At 39.8% G+C, this 25,132-nt stretch overlaps 1 protein-coding gene across 1 annotated transcript in view; it reads left to right on the forward strand.

Moving 5' to 3' along the window:
• The first annotated feature begins 5,470 nt into the window (after positions 1-5,470).
• Positions 5,471-25,132, forward strand: part of LOC147982468 (uncharacterized) — a 114,211-nt gene continuing 94,549 nt past the window's right edge. The window contains exons 1-2 of the mRNA XM_087516312.1: positions 5,471-5,533; positions 5,912-6,041. Of these exons, the coding sequence (XP_087372438.1) occupies positions 5,471-5,533; positions 5,912-6,041 (193 nt within the window). The remainder of the gene's footprint in view (positions 5,534-5,911; positions 6,042-25,132) is intronic.

Genomic DNA, 25,132 nt, shown 5'->3' on the forward strand with positions numbered 1-25,132 from the left:
TTTCAATATTTTTTTCATGTATACTGAAAATATAGCATTTACAAAATTGTTCATGTTATTCAAATTGTTCTCTGTTTCAAAATTTTGTTCTGAATTTGCAAGAATTGTTCCTGTTTTCAATTTTTGATCACCAATTAAAATATATCACGTTTTTTAAACAATTTTTGGTTCCAAAATTTGTTCACAAATTTAAGAAATGCTCATGTTTGTCAATTTTGTTCGCAAATTCAAAAAATGATTGGGAATTTGAAAGGTTTTCACATTTATTAACTTTCGCTCACGTATTAAAAAAACGGGGATTTCCAAAAAATGTTCCCGCTTTCCAAATTATTTCACACAATCAAAATGGTCATGTTATTCAAATTTTGACCCCGAATTACAAAAATGTTCTGGGGAATCCAAAAAATGTTCACGTCTTGAAAATTTTGTTCGTAATTTTGAAAAATGGTCGTGCTTTCAGTTTTTTGTTCCTGTTTTTTAGAAAATGTTTTGCCTTTTCAAGAAATTCTTCGTGATTTCAGAAAAAAATGATGTTTTCATGTTGTTGGTTTTTTTGAAAAAAGTTTTGACATTGCTAAATATTTTTGCTATGAAATATAAAAAAGTTTGCGTTTCAAAACATATTATGTTTTTTCAAAACAAAAATCACATTCAAAATTTTAAAAAAATTAGGATCTATTTCGGCATGTAAGGCGTACTGCCATTTTTATGTACGAAATCCAAGGAATTATGGTAACTATTAGAGGTTATCTGCACGATCCCTGCCATTGTTGTATGTTTCTTTTAACTATGACGCTTCAATTCTAACACGAGAAGTTGACCGTCGTCGTGGCTAGCACAGCGCGCCATCGACCATGAAGTCGCATGGATGATTCACGACTGAAGCGCGGTATATGTTTTTGCGTTTTTTCATCTCGCGATGGTGCCACCGGAAATGGGTGGGCCGAGGGTAGCGGCGCCTTATGCGAAACATCGGCACTTTACCGCAGCGAGCGGCGCATAGGAGGTCCCGAAACCTCCTCTTCGGCGCTTAGGCGCCGATTAGCTTGGCTGGCGCTCGTAGCAGCCTCGCGTGGGCCCACCCAGCTACGCGCTCGCTCTTTCCCTTTCTCGTTCGACGCAAGTCTACGTCCTTCGTCTCGTTCGTCCCTTTGTTTTTTATTTGGTGTTCGTCCCTATGTTCAAAAATATGAAAAAAAACATGGATTAAAATTATGAATTCGAAAGCTGTTCATGAATTTGAAAACGCTCATCAGTTCTAGAAAACACTCATCAATTTTGAAACACCTTTCGCAAAAAATTGAAAAAAAATTCATAAATTTTGAAAAAAAGTTCATCGATTTGGAAAAATTTATGGATTTTGAAAAAAGTTCATCAAATATGGAAAAAAATCATCAAACTTGATAAAAGCTCACAAATTTTAAAAAATTTCATGCAATTTGGAAAAGTTCATCAAATATTTGATATAAAGTTCATTCAATATGAAAACAGTTCACTGAATTTGAAAAAAAGTTCATCAAGTTTGACAGAGGTTCATCGAAATTTGAGCAAAAGTTCATCAAAAATGGAGAAAAGTTTATTTGCAGAAGAAATTATGAAGAAAGAAAATTTCTCGAATTTGGAAAAATAAGATTAAAAAGGGCGGAAAATAGGAAAAAAGGCAGCAGAAAGAAGAAAATAAAACAAAACATGGAAGGAATCACAACAAGTGAATTGGTAGGGATGGTTGTCATGTCTTACACTAGCCCCGCTTGTCGTGGGACCGAATCCTAGCTCTCACGTAGTTTTTTGCAGTTTAGAAATAGAAAATAAAAATAAAAATGGGCAAGCCCAGCGTGGCGGAGAGGGTGTGCGCCCGTTTGTGAGAGCGGAAGAAGCGAGTGCTTAAGGCGCCGAATAGCATTTGCCGAAGTGTAGGAGGTCTCGGCGGGTGCATTTATATCTCGCCTTGTGCTAGTCAAACATGGCACTCGCCCACGGCACGTGGGGTGGGATGGCTAGTTTGATCTATAGGTATACCATTTTGTTTCACTAAAAAGTCATATACTCCTTCTGCCTCAAAATAAGTGTCTTCATTTTTATTTGCGGGAGAAATTTCCAATTTGTTCATTAATCATGACAGTAGAGAGAGCACAAAAGGTAATAGAAATGACAACCAGGTCTTTGAACCACCTAGCGACAACCACACGCACTACAGCAAGCTGAAGACACGCCACCATCATCGCCTCTCCCTCACTAGAGCCGGACAAACCTTGTTGTAGTAGACAGTCGGGAAGTCATCGTGCTAAGGCCCCAAAGGACCAGCGCACCAGAGCAGCAACCATTGTTGGTTAAGAGAGATGTAGATCGGAAAGATCAAAAGTAGAACTACACGAACGAAGATGAACAGAAACTGGATCTAAATAGATCCATCGAAAAGCAGCACTGACTGAATCCCATGAGTAAGTGCCTAACCTTTTCACTAAAGTTATACTAAAATTGAGATACTTATTTTGAAATAGAGAGAGTATGTTTTAGATTTTGTTTTTTTATTTTCACTTTTAGATAGATTATGAATTATGCTAAAACAATATATTTGTCAAATCATTTTTATTTTTCTATTTTACTAAAAATGTTAATCATATATTGAATTTTTTTATTTGGTATTTATAAGAAAACACATCGGGTACAAAAAAATTTCATTGTGCATTGTTCATCATGTATTTCAAACATGTTCGTAGTGTGATTGAAAAGTTTATCATCTCAAACATTGTTGACAATTTATTTAGAAATGTTTATCATGTATTAAAAATGTGTGTCCATAGAAATGAGAGTTGCATTCTTCTTTAGCATCATGGACAGAAAATGTTTTTACCTTTGGCAAAGGAATGCAAGCGAGGAAATTACAAACATTAATTGTAATCAAGCCAAATGTCATCCTAGAATATGACAATATGACCATTATGTACCTCGGTTCATATCTTTGAAAACATCAATAAGAGCACAACAATCCTTCCACCAAAATGATCCATTTTTGAGTTAACATGTCGCTTAAAAAATATTAGTAATGTTTTTCAAATTTATTAATCATGAATTTGAAAAATTGTTTTTCGTGTATGTCAAACATGTTCATAGTGCAATTCAAAAAGTTTATTGTGTCTTAAAAATTGTTCATCGTGTAGCAAACACTACTCATAGTGTATTTTAAAAATGTGAAACCACATATTAAAATTTTTAAATCATGTTTCCATAGTTGATAAAGTAAATAAACAAACAAAGGAAAATGAAAAAAACTGGAACAATGAAAAAGAAAAAAGCAGAAACCAATAAACAAGAAAAACTGAAAATTAAATAGACAAAAAGAATAAAACCTGGCAATAAAAGGAAAAAACAAACAACAAGAAAGAAATGAAGAACCAAACACCAAATACAACATTCCACACAAAGAGAAACCAGCCACACAAAAACCCGAACGAACGGCCGGCATAAACCAAGCTGATAAAAAAGGGACGCACTAACCAATGCCCGCTCGTCAGAAATGTTACCGTGCCTCAGCCCATGCCAACACTCCTATGGGCGACCGCAATATAGGCAATTCCTATTTAGCGCTGCAGGCGCCGGTTTGTACTGTGTTTTGCTAACCGGCGCCTGGAGCAGCTACCCCACATCTTGGTCAGGCCGGCCCATATTGCATTTTCCCCTGTTTTCTAAACACAGGAGATAAACTGCAAAAAAAAGGCACGCATTCTGTGGTTCGATCCCGCATCTTGGTCGGGCGTGCAACACAGGAGTTGTGATAACATACATGTTTTTCAAACATTTCTTTATTCCTCTTTTTTCTTTTTTCTTTTTTCTCTATCCTTTTCTACTTTGTTTTTCCAAATTCGTAATTGTTTTCTTCAAATAGATGAACTTCTTTTCTAAACCCATGAACTGAATTTTTCAAAACTCATGAACTCCTCTTCAAATTGAGGAACTTATTTTTCAAATTTGATGAGCCTTTTAATTTTGTTTGAACTTTTTCTCAAAATCGATGAGATCTTTTGAAAATCGTTGAACTTTTTTAAAACCAATGAATTTTTTTTCAAAATTGATGAACTTTCTTTGAAAATCAATGATTTTTTTTCAAAATCAATGAAATTTTATCAAAATAGATGAGCCTTTTTTCAAAATCAATGAACTTTTTTTTAAAATCAATGAACTTTTTTCAAAATAGATGATTTTCTTTCAAAATCGGTGAACTTTTTTCAATTTAGATGAACTTTTTTCAAACTCAATGAATGTTTTTGAAAATGGATGAACTTATTTTGAATTCGTGATCTTTTTTGATTTGGTGAACTTTTTTTGCATGCTCATGAACTTTTTCTGTAATATGTGAACATTTTTTCAAATAATTAGAGAAATATAAACGGTACAGTGTGATGCACAAGAAATTTCGCGTCTACGTTCCTATTCTTTAAAAACTTCACGCTATTACCATTCATAAGCAGTCAACTCGTCTAGTGGCCTATCGAGCGGCTGCTGCGGGCGCCAGATCCCTTGCGCGGCGCTGAAGGCGCGCAATAAGAAGTCCCCGCAATATATATAGCCTTTGCGAGCGCCCAAAGCTAATCTCGATAAAGAAATAGCTAGCGCCCAGGGCACAAGCTGACAATCCCACAACACGGGCTCAAGCTGGCAAGCCAACAACACTTGAATGATCCCTCGGTAATTCCTATTCCCCGCTTAGGTCAACGGATATCGACAGAATAGTTGTGCCGCTACATATAGTTCGGCCGACCTAACTAGAGCACAGAGACCCCCCCCCCCCCCCCCCCCCACCCCAACAAATCCAGAGCGGCCTTTCTCCTGTTTTATCATTCAATTCTCCCTGTAAACATTTAGTAAAATGATGAACATTTTCTGCAGTCAGAGAACATTTTTCAAGTTCTTGAATATTTTCTGAAATTTAGAACAATTTTAGAAATCTGGGAATAGTTTTCAAATTTATGATTGTTCGTTTTGAATTAGATTCTTTATCGAACTTGTGAATATTTTTAAAATTTCAATCATTGTTTAAATCTGAGAACATTTTTCCAGATCTGGGAACTTTTTTTCAAATTCATGAGTTTGTTTGTAAAATTTGGAATAATTTTCAAAGATAATTTGAATTCCAAACATTTTTTGTGAATTTCTGAACATTATTCTAAATTTGATGAACAATTTTCAATGTCAAAAGCATAGAAAGAGGCGCCCGTGCCTCCGCATTGCGAATTTAAGAACATTACTCATGAGTCATAGCCAACATGTATAGTAGTTATATGGCCCACCTTACACTTTCAAAAGCGTCTTGAAGCCCGTACTACAGCCGGCTATAAATCTACAACCTGCTTCTCTTCTCTCTTCCAACTCAGCAAAAACATAATATTTATATCCTTATAGCCCGCTTATATCACCTTATTATACTTCCTTTTAGTGGGTCGTCAGATCTCACTAGGGTGGATGGGTCGCCATGGTGTCTCCTAGCCCCATCCTCATACTCAACCTCGTCTCCGGCGTCGAGGTGGTGCTCTCGGTATAGAAAAGAAAGATTGACCCTAACGAACCCTCCAACAACCACTTGAGAGTCTCCAAAATCATCTTCTCCGAGGAACACACATCCGAGACTTGCATCCTCGCCGCCATCACCCATGGCTGCAGAGTCGCTCTTTGCGGTTGCACTGTTGCTGCCGCTGAAAAACAAGGGTGGACCATGGAAGGGCGTGGCATGGTGAAGCTCACGGATATAGCCTTATCCCATGGGGAGGATTATGCCTCTATGGGCTCGAGCTATAACATTGCCAGGACGTTCAAATGCTCAAGTTTGTTATCAACATCGCAAATATTAATGGACCTGCACCGGTCACAACCATCCAGATCGTGGACCATCCAAAGCCTTCTTTTCTTGTTGTAGGAGGACGAAGATTATGCGGCCGAGGATGGCGTCTACATCTTCAAGATGCACAACAAGCTGGTGATGGCAGTCAAGACCGGGGAGTATCCCTTCGGGCTATTTGAGCTAGTCGTTGATGTCAACATATACTGTAGGTGGAAAGAGATGACGAGCTTGAACGACTATGCTCTATTCTTGGGCACAACATGCTCCAAGGCCATGGAGGTGTGTGTGTGTGTGCAGGGCGTGGTGGTGTGCAAAGAAACCATGACTAGCTATTACTCTAACAGAAGATATGGCCATCTTCCTTTCCATAAGAGGTATCTCACAAAAATGGCTGATGGTCATGCCGTATATTACGACAAAGACGAAATAGTTTGTTACGACGGGAAGGTGATTATATCAAGGGAATTTTATGGTGAGCATGGTATTCAGGCTGCGATGTGGTTTGGTGCACCAGACATATACTCCCTCCGTTCTGAATTACTTGTCTTAGATTTGTCTAGATACGGAGGTATCTAGCACTATTCCAAATTATTTGTCTTAGATTTGTCTAGATACGGATGTATCTAGACTCATTTTAGTGCTAGATACCTCCGTATCTAGACAAATCTAAGACAAATAATTCGAAACGGAGGGAGTAATAAGTTTAGTACCATAATATGCTAATGCAATGGACTAGTGTCTCTCATGACTATGTGCATCCTCTGATTCAAAGGCTGGGGTAAGCCCTCCTTTCCGAAAGAAAAATAATGTCACATCGCTCAACATTATTTCGTTTGCCCTTAACAAGTGTCGGAGAGGCCAACCCTCCATGGAGCCCACTTAAGAAATACTGTGAGGGGTGGTTGTGTCGGTGCCACCAACCATTTTAGCCTAAGGTGTACGGGTCCAGGTAATTTTTCCATCGGCATTGCAGAGCAACAAACCTAGAACAGTATATGATCCTTAGTTAACAGACTGTATCCCAATGCAAAGTCCTCCGACCTCTTGAAACTGTAAAAATCATATTTTATAGAAAGAAGCCCACTTTATAACCCAGAACTACTCGGTTTGTCTAAGAATCAACCCTCAACTCTAGAACCGTCTAAGAATGGAACCAGACTCTATAAACCAGCAAGGATTTAACCTCCCCTCCCTTGAGCCTTGTTTTGGCTAGTGCAGGCCGGGTTTGACACCATTGACTATCCAGCCAATATCCTAGTCAGAACACGGACTAAAATAATGGAAAAAAGAAATTTCAGGGTATTTTTAAATGTAATCTACCAAAACTTCTGAAACTTCCGTAGATTGATCAGAGAATTATTCTTGCTTTTAGATAACTATTTCAATTTTTCAGGGTATTTTAAAACTGTTACGAAACAATATCTGAAGCTTTCTCAGAATGATCATTGTAATATTCTTTATTTCATAGAATTTTTCAAATTTTCTGGAAAATTTTATTTTTGGACATTTTTGGACAAAACTAGAACAATGCCTGTGCGTTGCAACGGGGTATAAATATTCTAATATGTTAGCTTGTGATTTACATGTCAATAATAATGCAAAGAGAGCTTTGGCTCAGTGGTTGGGCATGTGATGCACATGGGTTTTTCCCAATTTATTGAGGATCAAGTTTGGTGTGTGGTCGAACCACTCATCAAAAAATATCTTGATACTCATTAAAAAAATACTGAGGATCATGTTTATCTTAATACTCATACTAAAATGGCCGTATGCATCCCTAGTTGGTGCAGAGGCCGAGGAAGTGAAATTCTCCCCCATTTTTAACCGGCGGTCCCCCTCCCCCTTCTTCTCCTCCTCGTCGCCACTAGAGGAGCCGCCGATGCGTCGCGCGGCTGCCGAGGAAGGTGGCGGCGAGGCCTTCATCGTCCCTTCGCGGAGATCTGGATCCACGGGGCGGCGGCCCCTGCTGGTTCGGCGCCGCCGTTCGCGCTCTGGACGGTGTGCGCGGGGACTCTGCCCGGCGTCCTCGACCGCTCGAGTGGTGGGGAGTCGGCGCTTGGCGGCGGCAGTTCGGGGGCCTTCGTCCTCGCCAGATCTGGAGGCCTGCTACTCCATCCTTCCCGCTCCTTCCCCTTTGCGCTTGTGGCCGATGGATGCTACTGGTTCCGGTGCTTCTGGGGATGGTGGTGCAGATTGGGACCGGGGGAAACCCTAGGCCGGCTGGTTCGGCTCGACAGCCGCGTCGGCTTCGGGCGACGCATCCTTCCTGAAGGCGGTGTCGTGGTCCTTATTCTTGTCACCTCCGGTCCTCTCCCGGGTGAAAACCCAAAATCCGGTCTGGATTGGGCAGCGGTGGCGCCATGGGCGTCATCCCCTCCTTGGAGGCGTTGCCTGGGGAGCTAGGATTCGGGTGGGGGCTCATGAAGGTGGGGGCTTTGGCTGCCGGCTGGATTTCTGCAGCTGCTAGCGGCGGCTTTCAGGTTGTGCAGAGTGCCCCTTGTATCTTGAGTGCGTTTCCTGTTTTTCGTGTTCGCGTCGGAGGAGCGGCGTGGCATCTGGTACGTCGACAACGGCGAGTCTCGGCGGCATGGAGCAGTAGGGGTATCGCCGGTGGGCGTGTGATGATGGACGAGCGCAGGATGGTGGCGCTGTCTGGCGTCGTGGTGACGTCGATGGCAGAGAGGCCTGACACGGTTCATGCAACAGTACAGCTCTGAAGATGGATTGATGGTACGTGGCTGCGGCGGCCTCATACCCGGCAGGGGGCCTGGTTGAAGAGCACGCCGGACTAGTGGGTGCCCATACCCGGAAGGAGTCCTGGTTGGGACCTTAGTTCTCAGATGTTAGGTTTGGCTACGAGGTCTGTTTGGTATTAGGCCCAGACCATCAGCGCCCCTTCATCAGTTAGATAGGAGTAGCAACAGAGTTTGCGAAGATGGTGGCTTTGGTCTTACTGTTGTACGACTTTGTAAGGTCTTGTGTTATAATCAACAAAGTGGCCGTATGCATCGTCCAGATGCAGAGGCCGGGGGTATTCCTCCTTTTCGAGAAAAAAAAGAAAAAAATCAAATTCTAATTCTGAATTACCTTATATTTTGATTAGAAGTTTGGTAAGTAAATTAAAGTGTTGGTTCAGAAGATAAGTAAATTAAGGTGATTAATTATCATATACATGAAAGGTTGGACCAAGGGGTGATGGGAAGAAAGGTGAAATGGAAACCTTACATTCTTTTTATGTAGTAGAGATTTGGTCAAAAAGGGCATGAAATTGTTCAAGGTATTTTAAAACTTGTTGGAAAAATTATCACAAACTTTACCAGAATGATTAGTATATTACTTCAGAAATGATCAGGTATCGAGTTTGACCCAGAAAAGATTGGAGCCGATCATATATAGGGTGGCATGATCCAGAACTCAGAAGCTTGTGACAATGAGACACTTCATATGTTCACTGCAAGCCATAACCATCCGTGAGCTCAAAGCGCACACATCCCCTTGCTCACCACGTCAATCCAGGGGTGGCACTGAGCTCGTGTATCAGGATGTTAGTTACCATATATAATTTGTCGTGAATAAGCACAACGGTATAAGCCATCTAGGCAATACCACGAGGTCGTGTTGTGTCGGTGATACCTTTCCTTGTCACCTAAGGTGTACGCGTCAAGGTAGTTTTCCATGGGCATTACGGAGCGAGAAACTCATAACAACTTATGCTCCTTGGTGCACAAACTATATGCCAAGGCAAAGAGATGCCCCCTGCAGCTAGCATCTCCACCAAACTCCCCAAAATGAAAAGCCCTCCAGCCTCTTAAAACTGCACATTTATTATTAATTTATGTCCTCTCTAGTAGACTCCCTATGTGAGCCCACGCCTCTAGAAAAAATAGAGAGTGAAAGTACATCGAGCATCATGGTTAGTTTTGATGGTAGTTAATGACAACTCATCTGGCGATCTAACAATTCCATTGAGTGCAGACATGGTGATAGGTTTTTAGGGTGAATGTTTCAACGCAGACGTACTACTCTGAAAAGAGCGGGAACTTGGATAAAAATTCTTGTGCCTCTTTTACTTTCTTGTAGTGCTTTCTTTCCTACTTTATGATATGTTTGCATGCTTGAACAGTCGTTTGATTGCAATGTTAGTGGAATTTATTTGTTATTTACTTATCTGTGGTAGATTCAAATATATCTGTGCTAGCTTTTTTTTACATCCAGGCTAAACTTTTCTTTAAGGGAATCTATGTTAGACTTTATCACAGTGCTATACGTTCTGCGTTATAGATCTCTCTGGTTGTTGCAATGACACATTTTTTCTAGTTATCTATTTGTGTTAGAGTTTATGTGTTACATCTATTGCTGTCTCCAACCCACATAGGTTTAGAACATAAGTGCCCCGTATCCATTTGGTAACCTGGGGTGACGTCCCACTGTCATACAAGTTACCATTGACTTCCGCGATGTTGTCGGGTACATCACAAAACACACATCGACAATTAGTGGCGGGCAAGGATGCTCATCATTGATGGGCTTTTTGAGCCCGTCACTGGTATACATTTTGGCAGTAGTATATATGTGATAATATGCAATGTATGTCATGTTCCTCTGTATATGTGTATTGAGGCCGTGCAACCGATAGTGTGTGTGATATGTCCTAAACATATCTAAATTTGTTGTTGATGCCTTATTATCATCAAATAAGATTTTTTTTGCATTTTATGTGGACTAACATATTAATAAAGTGCCAAGTGCCAATTCTTCTTTTCTAGTGTTTTTGTTTGTTTTTAGGGATTTTAATATTTTGCACTATCGAGAAACATTCAGAAAAATACGATGATACGTCTCATGTCAGAGGAGACCAAAGGGACCAAAGCAGGGGACCTGGAGTGGCCTAAGAGGCCCAGGCGCCTACACATTTGCATAAACCCTAGAACGCCTAGTGGGGTGCCTGGGCCACCTGGTCACCTCTCGGGTATCCCTGGCTTATAATAATGATAATAACACATTGTTGCTCCCTCTACTTTTATTATTACCAATCTCAAACACCGCCAACAACAAATTCTCGCTGAATTAAGTGCATGTGCTTATGTTGATCGAATTCTTGCTGAAGGAAGTCACGTGCTTATGTTGAAGGCTGATCCTAAGCATGCTAACATCTCCTTGTATAATCTTCACAAGGGATCAATGCAATAGGAAATAAATGAATCAAGGAGGCAAGAAAACTGGCTAACTCAAAAATACACAAGCAAAGCAACATTAGTGGCAATCCTTTTTGCGATGTTTACCTTCACCACTCTCTTGACATATTTGGCGGTTTGCCCCCCATCTACCAAAAATATTTTGACATAATTTTGGACACAAGAGAGATTAAATTCTATATTTTTGAGTGTCCATCGTAAGTTCACACTCGCCTGATCTAGGAGATCCAATCAAAAAAAGATAGATCTAGGAGGTGACAAAATCAAAATCTGGGAAAAGGAAATACTGAATACATACATGATATGTGATAAATCAGCACAATTATGCATGCAACCCCCACTATTTTTATTAACTACTTGATAAATCCAATTTCTGAAATATAGATAATTTGCTAGCTAATCAACGCATCTTTGTTTCAAGACCCATAAGGTTAAGATTTATTTGAACAAAAGGAGAGACAACAAAACTACTGTGTAACTGGTGGGGATGGGCAATCAATCTTGCACGGACAGTTTGTGAAGCATACTCCAAGATCTGACCAACACAACTTATCCTTTTTACAACAGAATTTATTGCCTATAACCATGTGCGTGTCCCTATAACAAGGGGGGGGGGGGGGTCTATGTAGCCTTCTTGGATGCTCTGGACCTTGTTGCTCCCATGGTCGTTTATGCTTTCACCTAACACGCACAGAATAAAGAATACACTTATCTTCTCAACAAATATACAAAAGGGAGCATAGCATATATATGTACATGTAGACTTTGTTTTATGGTTAAACCCAATTTAGTCGATAACAAACGACATAAAAATCAAAGTCAACAATCTATTTCCAAAAAAACAACTTTGGTTTATTAATCATTTACCGTTTGAGTATCCAAGACAAGCAAGACACACCACAAAAACAAAAGAAAGTAGCACAACTCCTTGGATACGATTCCTCATGTGCTTGGCCATCGTTACTCAGAAGCAATGTGTGGTAGTATTCTTGTAAGTAGTACTGATGAGTGTGTGTCCATCAAATGCTTGCTCAAGGTTAATATATATAGAAAATGCCTTGTTGATCTTGGCATGTACACTTACGGAAAATATTGATGTTTATAATTCCACTTCTAAAGTTGGTTTACCTTCTATTTAAAGCATCCTTATCATAATTTCTTAGTTTAGTGCCACTTCTAAGAATTGACCTCTTATAAAATGTCATGTTTAATGACTAGCTAAATATCATGTTTAAGGCATGGATAATGATTATTGATTATTTATTAAATTATTACGGGTATATATATAATTCCTTCCAATTTTTAGGTTTCTTCTTGCATAACATTATTTCTCTCTTGCTATAAGAGAAGGAATCAAAAATCTTCCCAACATTGGTTGGTTGGGATAATCACTATGCATGGCCTTCTCCCACATGCATGCTGACGTCGCAGAAAACAGTATGCAAGTCATCCATTTTGTTTCTAGGCTATCCTTTTTGTTGTAATGTATAACTCAACAGAGCCAGGCTAAGTGACATATCCTTAGCTTTTGAGGTGCTTGCGACCTGTACATCATTAGAGATTCGGCTAGTGCTCTTATATTAACCTTGCAAATTGATGTTGCAATTTCATGAAGGGCATCATTATGCTGGTGAAAATAAAATAGCAATTGCATATCGTAGGAGTTAGTTTCTTTGATGGTGTCATCATGATGACAAAAATGCATGGTGAGCACAACAACTAAGATTAAGATCCCAATACAAACGTCTTGCTCAAATGGTTACCAAGGTCAAAAGCAAATGGAGAGCATAACAAGGAGAGGATTGATAAATCAAATTAGTGAATAAGATTAAAACACTAAAAGAAGCTTGCAGCCTTGTTGCTTGTACAAGCTCAGAGGACAACACTAAGAGTGAAAGCACATTTACTCCCTTGGTGGTTTTGGTAATTAATGTCAACATACATGTTGTTAGACTAATGTTTTTATCTAGTGTATTTCAGATAAGTTCAACAGTGGCTGGCAGTGGACCCCTTCAAAATGTTAAGGACAAGAATAGACTATCCCAAGAATCTTCATTTCTCGTTTAGTGATCCAAGATCACATTGAGTCCCTTAGGAAAGCCAATACTATTAAAAGGGATAAGGTATTGATGATGAGGTTGTTGCTCAAGTGCTTAGTAATGTTTCTCCCAAAACACTCAGTCATTTTCTCAAACACATCCAAATCCTAATTCCAAATCTTGGTCCGGTACCCTGTTGAGAATGTGAATGGCGGGTTTAAGCGCCTCCATCCATAATCCCAATGGCAAGGTGGAGTAACTCATCATGCTACGCACCATATCCATAGGGGTACGATTGCGCCTTTCCGCTACTCCATTTTGTCGAGGCTCGCCCGACATTGAATACTGGGCTACTATGCCAGTCTCCTGCAAGAACTTTGCAAAAGGTTCAGGGACTTGGCCATATGGAGTGTGCCGACCCTAGTACTCTCCCCCACGGTCGGATCTTACTATCTTTATTCTTTTATTCGTTGGATGAAATTTGACTAGAAAACTATTTAAAATCTGCCCAAAAACCGGACAAAAAACAAAAAAACTAAATGATAAAAGACTGCAGCGCAGCCTAGCGCCCGTGGCTGCGGCCTCGGCCCAGCGCGCAGCTATTGGCCTAGCGCTGCGCGAGCCAGCCTGGCCCCACCTCTACTTTCGGCCCAAGAAGCCCGTTGTGCGTTAGGGTTTGGATCTCGACTGTCCATCGCAATCCGATGTTCAGCGCCAATTTTGCCCGATCAAAACTCCCAGCCGGCCTCACCGCTCGAACCCTAGCCTCATTGCCGCTCGTGCCGCTCTCGGCCGCTTGAGCCACGCCGGCACAGCGAGCCAGGGCAGCACCCCGACGAGCCAGCCCCTTCCCCCTCCCTTCTCCGTTTCTAAGAGAGAGATAGAGAGGATCCCTCTTTTCCCTCCCGCTCTCGCCTGCACGCGGCTGTCTCAGTCCAGGTTGCCGGGCCACCACGCCGCGCGCACTTGCCGGCGACGGCCACCGCGCAAGCTTGCCTTTCCCTCCTCTTTTCTGTGCGTCTTTCCACCGCAGAAAGAGAGCGCGAGCCAAGCCCACTTCTGCACCCCTGTGGGCGACGACGGCGATCCATGGCGCCGTTGCCTCTCCTTTATCGGTGACACGTTTCCCTTAGTAGAAGCACGCCGCCATCGAACGGAGTGGCTGTGGTGCCCCTTTGCCCTTTGCAGGGTGTGTTCTTCTTCCGAATGGCTCGGCTTGCCGATGCCCGTCCTGATCGAGAGGAACGGCGCAGCCGGTGCGGCGGCGCAACTCTTCTTTGCCCTTCTTTTCCCCACTTTTTGTTTTTGGCTTAGGGTTCTTGGGGGGATCTTTCTTTCTTTGTATATACTTTGTACTGAAAATCTTAGCCTAACATGATTTGATACCATTGTTGGATCCTCTGGATCAGAGTAGGCTAGTGATTCCGGTAAACCTACCTTCTACCTGGGTTGAAGAGCTTGAGCCGGTGCCGGCCATGGTGAAGTATTAGCCGGTGATGGCAGAGAGATGGTGGCGGTGGTGTGCTTCTCGTGAGCACCGCGCTAACCCTAGATCGGTAGGGAGTGTTGGTGGGGTTTGTGGCAGCGGTGAACCTCGTATCGCGTGCCCCGGCCCCCACCTCTGTTTATATAACGCGGGTCACATGGGGCCACCAACCATGGTTTGGTTGGGCACCCCCGATTAGGGCACGAGTCAGGGGCCCGTTTAACCCATTGGGTTCGAACGGGAGAGAGATCATCCTAACAGCAGGAAGATGGGGTTTTACTAATCCGTGTGTGAGGTTGAAGGAGGAGACCTGGGCGATGTGTAGATGTTGCATTTATGGCCCCGACCAAGCCCTTAAAAGTAATGCCTCTTGAAAGTTTGTATTTTGTATTCAAGAATAGTGATTTTACCTTTTAAAGGTAAAAAGTATTATTTGCACCATGGGTACTTATTGCATGCTATATAGTGATGTTTTTTTCTTCTTCTGAGTACTTTTTACATTTGTCTGGTTTTGGAAATTATGGTTTATACAATAATATTACATTCTGTGTACATCTTGAAGATGCTAATGCATGATAACACCCGTTGTCCAGATTAATTTTATATAGACTGACAAATTGATCATGCATAACAGGTAGTTGGTGAAAAAGCGATGACAGAAAATACCTCCTTTGTTTCTTGAGCTCACAGAAGGCTTATTTTAACCACTGGGATTTTCTTTGAAATTACTACACATAACATACATTTTGTTCAACGTTCATACGACCAGGAATCCAACAACGTGTTGCAATATGTGGATGGTTTGATCTTGAACATCATAAAGACACTGGACAAAAATGTTGTCTGTGTAGCATTGTTGTCTTTCTTTTTCTTTTGAGTTGTTTAACGACTATGTTGATTCAATGTTCCATTCCTGTTCTGACAGTGAAGCTTTCAGCCGCTTGAGCGTATAGTGACTCGAGCTCAAGCAGTTCGTTGGCTCCAAGCTTTATATATAGGTTTACCTACTGGGAGGTAAATAATGCCTCTTTTATTCATAAAATCAAATATTTTGATTAATGTTTATTTACTGCATTTTTATGCATTCTTCAAAACACAGTTATTGTTTCAAATTAATGTATTCATCTAAGGATATTTAAAAATTATTCTTCTCGTTGCAACGCACATGCCCTTTTGCTAGTATTTACCAATGTTTACCAGCAATTAATGTTGTCGAGGCATGCCGACATTATGTCGGGGTTGAGGAAGATGTGACCAACATTGTGTCCATCAAAGTTTTATTCACCCAGATCAATTCACTATGACATGTCCTAAACTAGCGCGCCAAAAAGAAGAAGTTGCAAATAATATGAAAAATTGACCGGTGCTTGGATCATTGCTGCACGTTCATGCATCAATCATTTTTCTAATCCAATATTTTATGGAAAACGCAAGCGCGTTAATTGTGCAGTTTTGAGCATGTGATTTTCATTCTCTTCAATCACTATCTACCTTTTTTCTGAGATTTCTGATATAGGCCTGACAAACCCGAAGGGAGAGACTAGATTTCAGGGTTATGAAAAAAATAAGTGTTCCTTATTATCAGTGTTTAGGGTCCTTTCATCATGACTAATGTGCATTTGATAATGTTTTTCTTCTAAATCTTAGCATGCGCTTTTTTGCCACCTCTGGGTGTCGCTTTCTTTTTTATGAATACACATCAATTTTCTTCCCGTTGCAACGCACGGGCATGTGTGCTAGTAATTACTTATAACAAGACTTCTTTCATGTCCTCGGGAACAAAAGTAACTACTAACAAAGCATGTTCATGTTCATGATCAGAGGGGTATTAAATATCATTAAGGATCTAAACATATGATCTTCCACCAAATAAATCAACTAGCATCAACTACAAGGAGTAATCAACACTACTAGCAACCCACAGGTACCAGTGTGAAGTTTTGAGATAAAGATTGAATACAAGAGATGAACTAGGGTTTGAGAGAAGATGGTGTTGGTGAAAATGTTGATGAAGATTGGTCCTCCCACAATGAGAGGATCATTGGTGATTACAATGGCTTCGATTTCCCCCTCCCAGAGGGATGTTTCCCCGGCGGAATCGCACCGCCGAAGCCCTAGATTGCTTCTGCCCAGGTTCCGCTTCGAGACGGTAGCGCTTCGTCCTAGGAAAAATAAGACGAAGGTTTTCAGGACCAATCATCCTGCAAGCATCTGCAACTACGAGAAAAGTATTAAGAATAAATTCTAACCATAACATTATACTTTTGGATCCAATAGGTCCCTTATGGAATAGCGCATAAACTGGGGTTTAAGCTTTTGTCACTCTCGCAACCCATCATCTAATTGCTACTCCACAATGCATTCCCTTAGGCCCAAATATGATGAAGTGTCATGTAGTCGACGTTCACATGACACCACTAACGGAATCACAACATACATACTATCAAAATATCGAACACATATCAAGTTCACATGATTACTTGCAACATGATTTCTCCCATGACCTCAAGAACAAAAGTAACTACTAACTAATGATAAACATGCTCATGATCAGAGGAGTATTAAATAGCATATTGGATCTGAACAAATAACCTTCCACCAAATAAACCATATAGTAATCAACTACAAGATGTAATCAACAGTACTAGTCACCCACAAGTACCAATCTATAGTTCCGGTAACAAAATTGAACACAAGAGATGGATTAGGATTTGAGATGAGATGGTGTTGTTGAAGATGTTGATGGATATTGCCCTCCCCAATATGGGAGAGTTGTTGGTGATTTTGATGACGAGGATTTCCCCCTCCGGGAGGGAAGTTCCCCCGGCGGAATCGCTTCGCCGGAGGGCAAAAGGGCTCCTGCCCAAGTTCCGCCTCGAGGCGGTGGCGCTTCGTCCAGAAAGTTCTCGTCTTATTTTTTCAAGGTCAAAATGACTTATATACCAAAAAATGGGCACCAGAGGTGTGCCAAGGGGAGCACAACCCACTAGGGCGAGCCTAGGCTCCCTGGCACGCCCAGGTGGGTTGTGCCCACCTGGTGGCCCCCCTCGGGTACTTATTGGTTCCAATATTCCTCATATATTCCATAAAAAGTCCTCGTGAAGTTTCAGCTCGTTTGGAGTTGTGCAGAATAGGTAGCCTGACATAGCTTTTCCAGGTCTAGATTTCCAACTGCCGGAATTCTCCCTCTTTGTGTAAACCTTGCATATTACGAGAGAAAAGACATTAGAATTACTCCAAAAAGCTTTATTATGGATAAAAACATCATAAATAGCAGTAAGAAAACATGATGCAAAATGGATGTATCAACTCCCCCAAGCTTAGACCTCGCTTGTCCTCAAGCGAAAACCAAAATAAAAAAACATGTCCACATGCTTTGAGAGAGATGTATGGCAGACACTTGAAAATTAGATTTGGGTTTAAGGGTTTTTTGGATGCACAAGTAGTATCTCTACTTAGTGCGGCATTTTTGGTTAGCAAAGACAGGGGCAATCATCACATGTTAAAGGATCTATGATAATATGACTTCTATGTGAATATAAACAAACATAAACAATTAAGTTGCCTTCCTTGTCCAACGTCAATAATTTTGGCATATAATATTTTGATGAGGGCTCACAATCACAAAATATTTCTAGGATAGTATATTTATATGTGAATCTTCTCTTCCCTTATTAATTTTTTCATGAGTTGCATCATTGACTAATGCTATGTTTGTCAATCTCTAATAAAATTTTCTACTTATACTTTTCCTTATGTGGTGCTATCACCTACCATAGGATTAGTACTAGCAGAAGAGCCCGTACGTTGCAACGAGAGAGAAAACATAACACACGCTCTTAACTCAACAACCATCACTCAAGACCACAATAGGTCCATCTCCTTTATTTTTGCGAGGCATCATATTCGTGTTGCCGCTTATCCTCCTTCTCACCCTCACCGGTGATGACCTCGGAGTTCACACAAAACAACAAAAAACGTGTGTTGAATATGGTTAATCTTAAGGCGTCTCTCTCCCTCTCTCCTCCCTCTCCCTCTCTCTCTCTCTCCCGCTCGCTTTCTCTCACTCTCGCGATGAGAAATCTGTTGTTTTCCCCTGCGACATTTTTCAGAGGTATGCATGTGTAGTTATAGATGTTTTCTTTTCCGTATATGGTTATAGTGTGGTGTTTATTTGCAATCTGGATCGCCGCCGGTATAAAAAAACGAATCTTACGCTATAAATTATAAGTTTGCTTCCATAAAATATTTTAAAAATATTTAACAGGTAAAATTAACATCATATTTAGATTCCACACATTTTTCTAATAAAATTTCATATATAATATGTTAAAATCGAAGTTACGGTTTAAAAGATACAGATAATTTAGAAAATCTTTTTGTTTGACTCAAATATATTCCAAAATAATATTTAAAAGTACTTAATAGGTAAAAATAATCTCATATTATATTCTACATATTTTTCTAATCAAATTTCATATATAACATGTTCAAATCGGAGTTACGGTTTAAAAGATATGGATGATTTTAAAAAGCATTTGTTTGACTTAAATATGATCTGCGGATGAATTATCTAAAAACATTAGGGGGTTTTCAAAAAATGTAAAATAACGGTTCGGGTGTGACTTAAATCCGGATGGCAGGTTGATTTTAATAAAAGACAGGGACTTTTGTGTAAAATACGAAAATAACGATTTGTTTTAACTTAAAACAGGACTGCGGGTTGAATTCTTAGAAATAGAGGAACTTTTCTGAAAAATGCCATGACGGACGAAAGAACCCAATTTGCTTTATTATTAGGTAAAGATATAATATTTTCATTATTTCTATCCTTTCTTTTTATTTATTTCCTTTCTTTTTTCTTTTATTTTTTGCAACATGAGAGTAGAGAAAGCAAAAACCCATACTAAACTTTATTATATAACTTGCACACGATTACAAGGATAGATCACTAAGCAAACTCTCAAAGAAGAAAGGATCGAATAAACTTTTATTCATCTAAAGAAAAAGATAGAACTAAAATAAGTAAAAGCAAAAAGATAGTGGGATGATACGATACCGGGGCTCCTCCCCCAATCTTGGCGGAAGCCAAGGGGAGTGCCCATATCTGCTACCTCTTGAGCACTGCGTTGGTTTTTTGCCGAAGAGGAAGGGATGATGTAGCAAAGTAGCGTAAGTATTTCCCTTAGTTTTTGAGAACCAAGGTATCAATCCAGTAGGAGGCTACACGCGAGTCCCTCGTACCTGCACAAAACAAATAAATCCTCGCAACCAACGCGATAAGGGGTTGTCAATCCCTACACGACCACTTACGAGAGTGAGATCTGATAGATATGTTATGATAATATTTTTGGTATTTTTATGATAAATATGCAAAGTAAAATAAAAGCAAAGTAAAAAAGCAAAGGAAATAACTAAGTATTGGAAGATTAATATGATGAAGATAGATCCGGGGGCCATAGGTTTCACTAGTGGCTTCTCTTGAGAGCATAAGTATTTTATGGTGGGTGAACGAATTATTGTTGAGCAATTGACAGAATTGAGAATAGTTATGAGAATATCTAGGTATGATCATGTATATAGGCATCACGTCCGAGACAAGTAGACCGACTCCTGCCTGCATCTACTACTATTACTCCACTCATCGACCGCTATCCAGCATGCATCTAGAGTATTAAGTTAATGAAAACAGAGTAACGCCTTAAGCAAGATGACATGATGTAGAGGGATAAACTCATGCAATATAATGAAAACCCCATCTTGTTATCCTTGATGGCAACAATAAAATACGTGCCTTGCTGCCCCTACTGTCACTGGGAAAGGACACCGCAAGATTGAACCCAAAGCTAAGCACTTCTCCCATTGCAAGAAAGATCAATCTAGTAGGCCAAACCAAACTGATAATTCGAAGAGACTTGCAAAGATAACCAATCATACATAAAGGAATTCAGAGAAGATTCAAATATTGTTCATAGATAGACTTGATCATAAACCCACAATTCATCGGTCTCAACAAACACACCGCAAAAAGAAGATTACATCGAATAGATCTCCACAAGAGAGGGGGAGAACATTGTATTGAGATCCAAAAAGAGAGAAGAAGCCATCTAGCTAATAACTATGGACCCATAGGTCTGAGGTGAGAACTACTCACACTTCATCGAAGGGCCTATGGTGATGATGTAGAAGCCCTCCGTGATGGATACCCCCTCCGGCGGAGCTCCGGAACAGGCCCCAAGATGGGATCTCATGGATACAGAAAGTTGCGGCGATGGAATTAGGGTTTTGGCTCCGTATCTGATCATTTGGGGGTACGTAGGTATATATAGGAGGAAGGAGTACGTCGGTGGAGCAACAGGGGGCCCACGAGGGTGGAGTGCACAACAGGGGGCCCTACCTCGTGGCCTCCTCCCTTGTTTCTTGATGTAGGTTCCAAGTCTCCTGGATCATGTTCAGTGAGAAAATCACGTTCCCGAAGGTTTCATTCCGTTTGGACTCCGTTTGATATTCCTTTTCTTCGAAACCCTAAAATAGGCAAAAAAACAACAATTCTGGGCTGGGCCTCCGGTTAATAGGTTAGTCGCAAAAATAATATAAAAGTAGATAATAAAGCCCAATAATGTCCAAAACAGTAGATAATATAGCATGGAGCAATCAAAAATTATAGATACATTGGAGATGTATCAAGCATCCCCAAGCTTAATTCCTGCTCGTCCTCGAGTAGGTAAATGATAAAAACAGAATTTTTGATGCGGAGTGCTACTTGGCATAATTTTAATGTAATTCTTCTTAATTGTGGTATGAATATTCAGATCCGAAAGATTCAAGATAAAAGTTCATATTGACATAAAAATAATAATACTTCAAGCATACTAACTAAGCAATTATGTCCTCTCAAAATAACATGGCCAAAGAAAGTTCATCCCTACAAAATCATATAGTTTAGTCATGCTCCATTTTCATCACACAAGAATGCTCTCATCATGCACAACCCCGATGACAAGCCAAGCAATTGTTTCATACTTTAGTAATCTCAAACCTATAAACTTCCACGCAATATATGAGCGCGAGCCATGGATATAGCACTATGGGTGGAATAGAATATGATGATGGGGGTTATGTTTAGAAGACAAAAAGGAGATAGTCTCACATCAACGAGGCTAATCAATGGGCTATGGAGATGCCCATCAATTGATGTTAATGCAAGGAGTAGGGATTTCCATGCAACAGATGCACTAGAGCTATAAATGTATGAAAGCTGAACAAAAGAAACTAAGTGGGTGTGCATCCAACTTGCTTGCTCACGAAGACCTAGGGCACTTGAGGAGCCCATTGTTGGAATATACAAGCCAAGTTCTATAATGAAAAATTCCCACTAGTATATGAAAGTGACAAAACAAAAGACTCTCTATCGTGAAGATTATGGTGCTACTTTGAAGCACAAGTGTGGAAAAAGGATAGTAGCATTGTCCCTTCTTTTTTTAATTTATTTATTTGGCCTTTCTTTTTCTTTTTTTATTTGGACAATGCTCTATGAATGATGGTCATCACACTTCTATTTACTTACAACTCAAGAATTACAACTCGATACTTAGAACAAGATATGACTCTATATGAATGCCTCCGGCGGTGTACCGGGATATGCAATGAACCAAGAGTGACATGTATGAAGTAATTATGAACGGTGGCTTTGCCACAAATACTATGTCAACTACATGATCATGCTAAGCAATATGACAATGATGAATGTGTCATGGTAAACGGAATGGTGGAAAGTTGCATGGCAATATATCTCGAAATGGCTATGGAAATGCCATAATAGGTAGGTATGGTGGCTGTTTTGAGGAAGATATAAGGAGGTTTATGTGTGAAAGAGCGTATCATATCACGGGGTTTGGATGCACCAGCGAAGTTTGCACCAACTCTCAATGTGAGAAAGGGCAATGCATGGTACCGAAGAGGCTAGCAATGATGGAAGGGTGAGAGTGCGTATAATCCATGGACTCAACATTAGTCATAAAGAACTCACATACTTATTGCAAAAATCTACAAGTCATCAAAAACCAAGCACTACGCGCATGCTCCTAGGGGGATAGATTGGTAGGAAAAGACCATCGCTCGTCCCCGACCGCCACTCATAAGGAAGACAATCAAATAACACCTCATGTTTCAAATTTGTTACATAACGTTTACCATATGTGCATGCTACGGGACTTGCAAACTTCAACACAAGCATTTCTCAAATTCACAACCACTCAACTAGCACAACTTTGACATTATTACCTCCATATCTCAAAACAATCATCAAGCATCAAACTCTCTTAGTATTCAAAACACCCATAAGAAATTTTTTATTAATCTTGAACACCTAACATATTAGGATTATTTAAGAAAATTATCATGCTATTTAAGACTCTCAAAATAATCTGAGTGAAGCATGAGAGGTCAATAGTTTCTATAAAACAAATCCACCACCGTGCTCTAAAATATATAAGTGAAGTACTAGAGCAAAACTATATAACTCAAATGATATAAGCGAAGCACATAGAGTATTGTAACAAATTCCAAATCATGTATGGCTCTCTAAAAAGGTGTGTACAGCAAGGATGATTGTGGTAAACTAAAAAGCAAAGACTCAAATCATACAAGACGCTCTAAGCAACACACATATCATGTGGTGAATAAAAATATAGCTCCAAGTAAAGTTATCGATAGAAGTAGACGAAAAGAGGGGATGCCTTTCGGGGCATCCCCAAGCTTTTGCTTTTAGGTGTTCTTAGATTATCTTGGGGGTGCCATGGGAATCCCCAATCTTAGTCTCTTGCCACTCCTTGTTCCATAATCCATCAAATCTTTACCCAAAACTTGAAAACTTCACAACACAAAACTTAAAGTAGAAAATCTCGTGAGCTCCGTTAGCGAAAGAAAACAAAAGACCACTTCAAGGTTTTGTAATGAACTAATTATTTATTTATATTTGTGTTAAACCTACTGTATTCCAACTTCTCTATGGTTTTTAAACTATTTTACTAGCCATAGATTCATCAAAATAAGCAAACAACACACGGAAAACACAATCTGTCAAAAACAGAACATTCTGTAGTAATCTGTAGCTAGCACAAGATCTGGAACCCCAAAAATTCTAAAATAAATTGCTAGACGTGAGTAATGTATCTATTAATCATGTGCAAAAAGAATTAACTAAATATCACCTTCCAAATAAAAATGGCAGCAGTTCTCGTGAGCGCTAAAGTTTCTGTTTTTCACAGCAAGATATCAAGACTTTCCCCAAGTCTTCCCAACGGTTCTACCTGGCACAAACAATAATTAAACACAAAAAACACAACCTAAACAGAGGCTAGATGAATTATTTATTAGTAAACAGGAGCAAGAAGCAAGGAATAAAAATAAGTTGGGTTGCCTCCCAACAAGCGCTATCGTTTAAAGCCCCTAGCTAGGCATAAAAAGCAAGGATAGATCTAGGTATCGCCATCTTTGGTAGGAAATCCATAAGTGGCTCTCATAATAGATTCATAAGGTAATTTAATTTTCTTTCTAGGGAAGTATTCCATGTCGTTCCTTAACAGAAATTGGAATCTAATATCCCCTTCCTTCATATCAATAATTGCACCATCGTTCTAAGGAAAGGTCTACCAAGAATAATAGGACATGAAGGATTGCAATCTATGTCAAGAACAATAAAATCTATGGGCACATAATTCCTATTTGCAACAATAAGAACATCATTAATTCTTCCCATAGGTTTCTTAATAGTGGAATCCGCAAGATGCAAGTTTAGAGAGCAATCATCAAAATCACGGAAACCTAACAAATCGCACAAAGTCTTTGGAATCGTGGAAACACTAGCACCCAAATCACATAAAGCATAGAACTCATGATCTTTAACTTTAATTTTAATAGTTGGTTCCCACTCATCATAAATTTTTGTAGGGATAGAAACTCCCAATTCAAGTTTTTCTTCATAAGATTGCATCAAGGCATCAACGATATGTTTAGTGAATGCTTTATTTTGACTATAAGCGTGAGGAGAATTTAGCATGGATTGCAACAAGGAAATACAATCAATCAAAGAGCAATTTTCATAATTAAATTCCTTGAAATCCAAAATAGTGGGTTTAGAAACATCTAGGGTTTTAATTTCTTCAATCCCACTTTCATCAATTTTAGCATCAAGATCTAAAAACTCCGAATTCTTGGAACGCCTTCTAGGTAAAGGTGGATCATATTCAGTCCCATCATTATTAAGATTCATATTGCAAAAGAAAGATTTAATAGGGGACACATCAATAACTTTTAGATTTTCATGTTTATTTTCATAGGGATCCGGTTTAGCGGCCATCCTATTAAGTAAAGTAGCCTGCTTATCCAAAATTTCAGCAGTCAATTTCTCAAGACGAGCAATTTGGGATCTTAAACCATCAAATTCTTTAGACATATCATCGAGATGTTTATTCATAAAACTCATAAAACTTTTTTGTTCCTTAAGCTCGTTTCTAAAGAAACTATTATGCTCGAATTGCAAGACCATAAAACTCCTAACGTTGTTTTCGATTTC

Source organism: Triticum urartu, chromosome 3A (genome assembly GCF_056163025.1).
Source record: "Triticum urartu cultivar PI428250 chromosome 3A, HENAU_Tu73, whole genome shotgun sequence".
Lineage (NCBI taxonomy): Eukaryota > Viridiplantae > Streptophyta > Magnoliopsida > Poales > Poaceae > Triticum > Triticum urartu.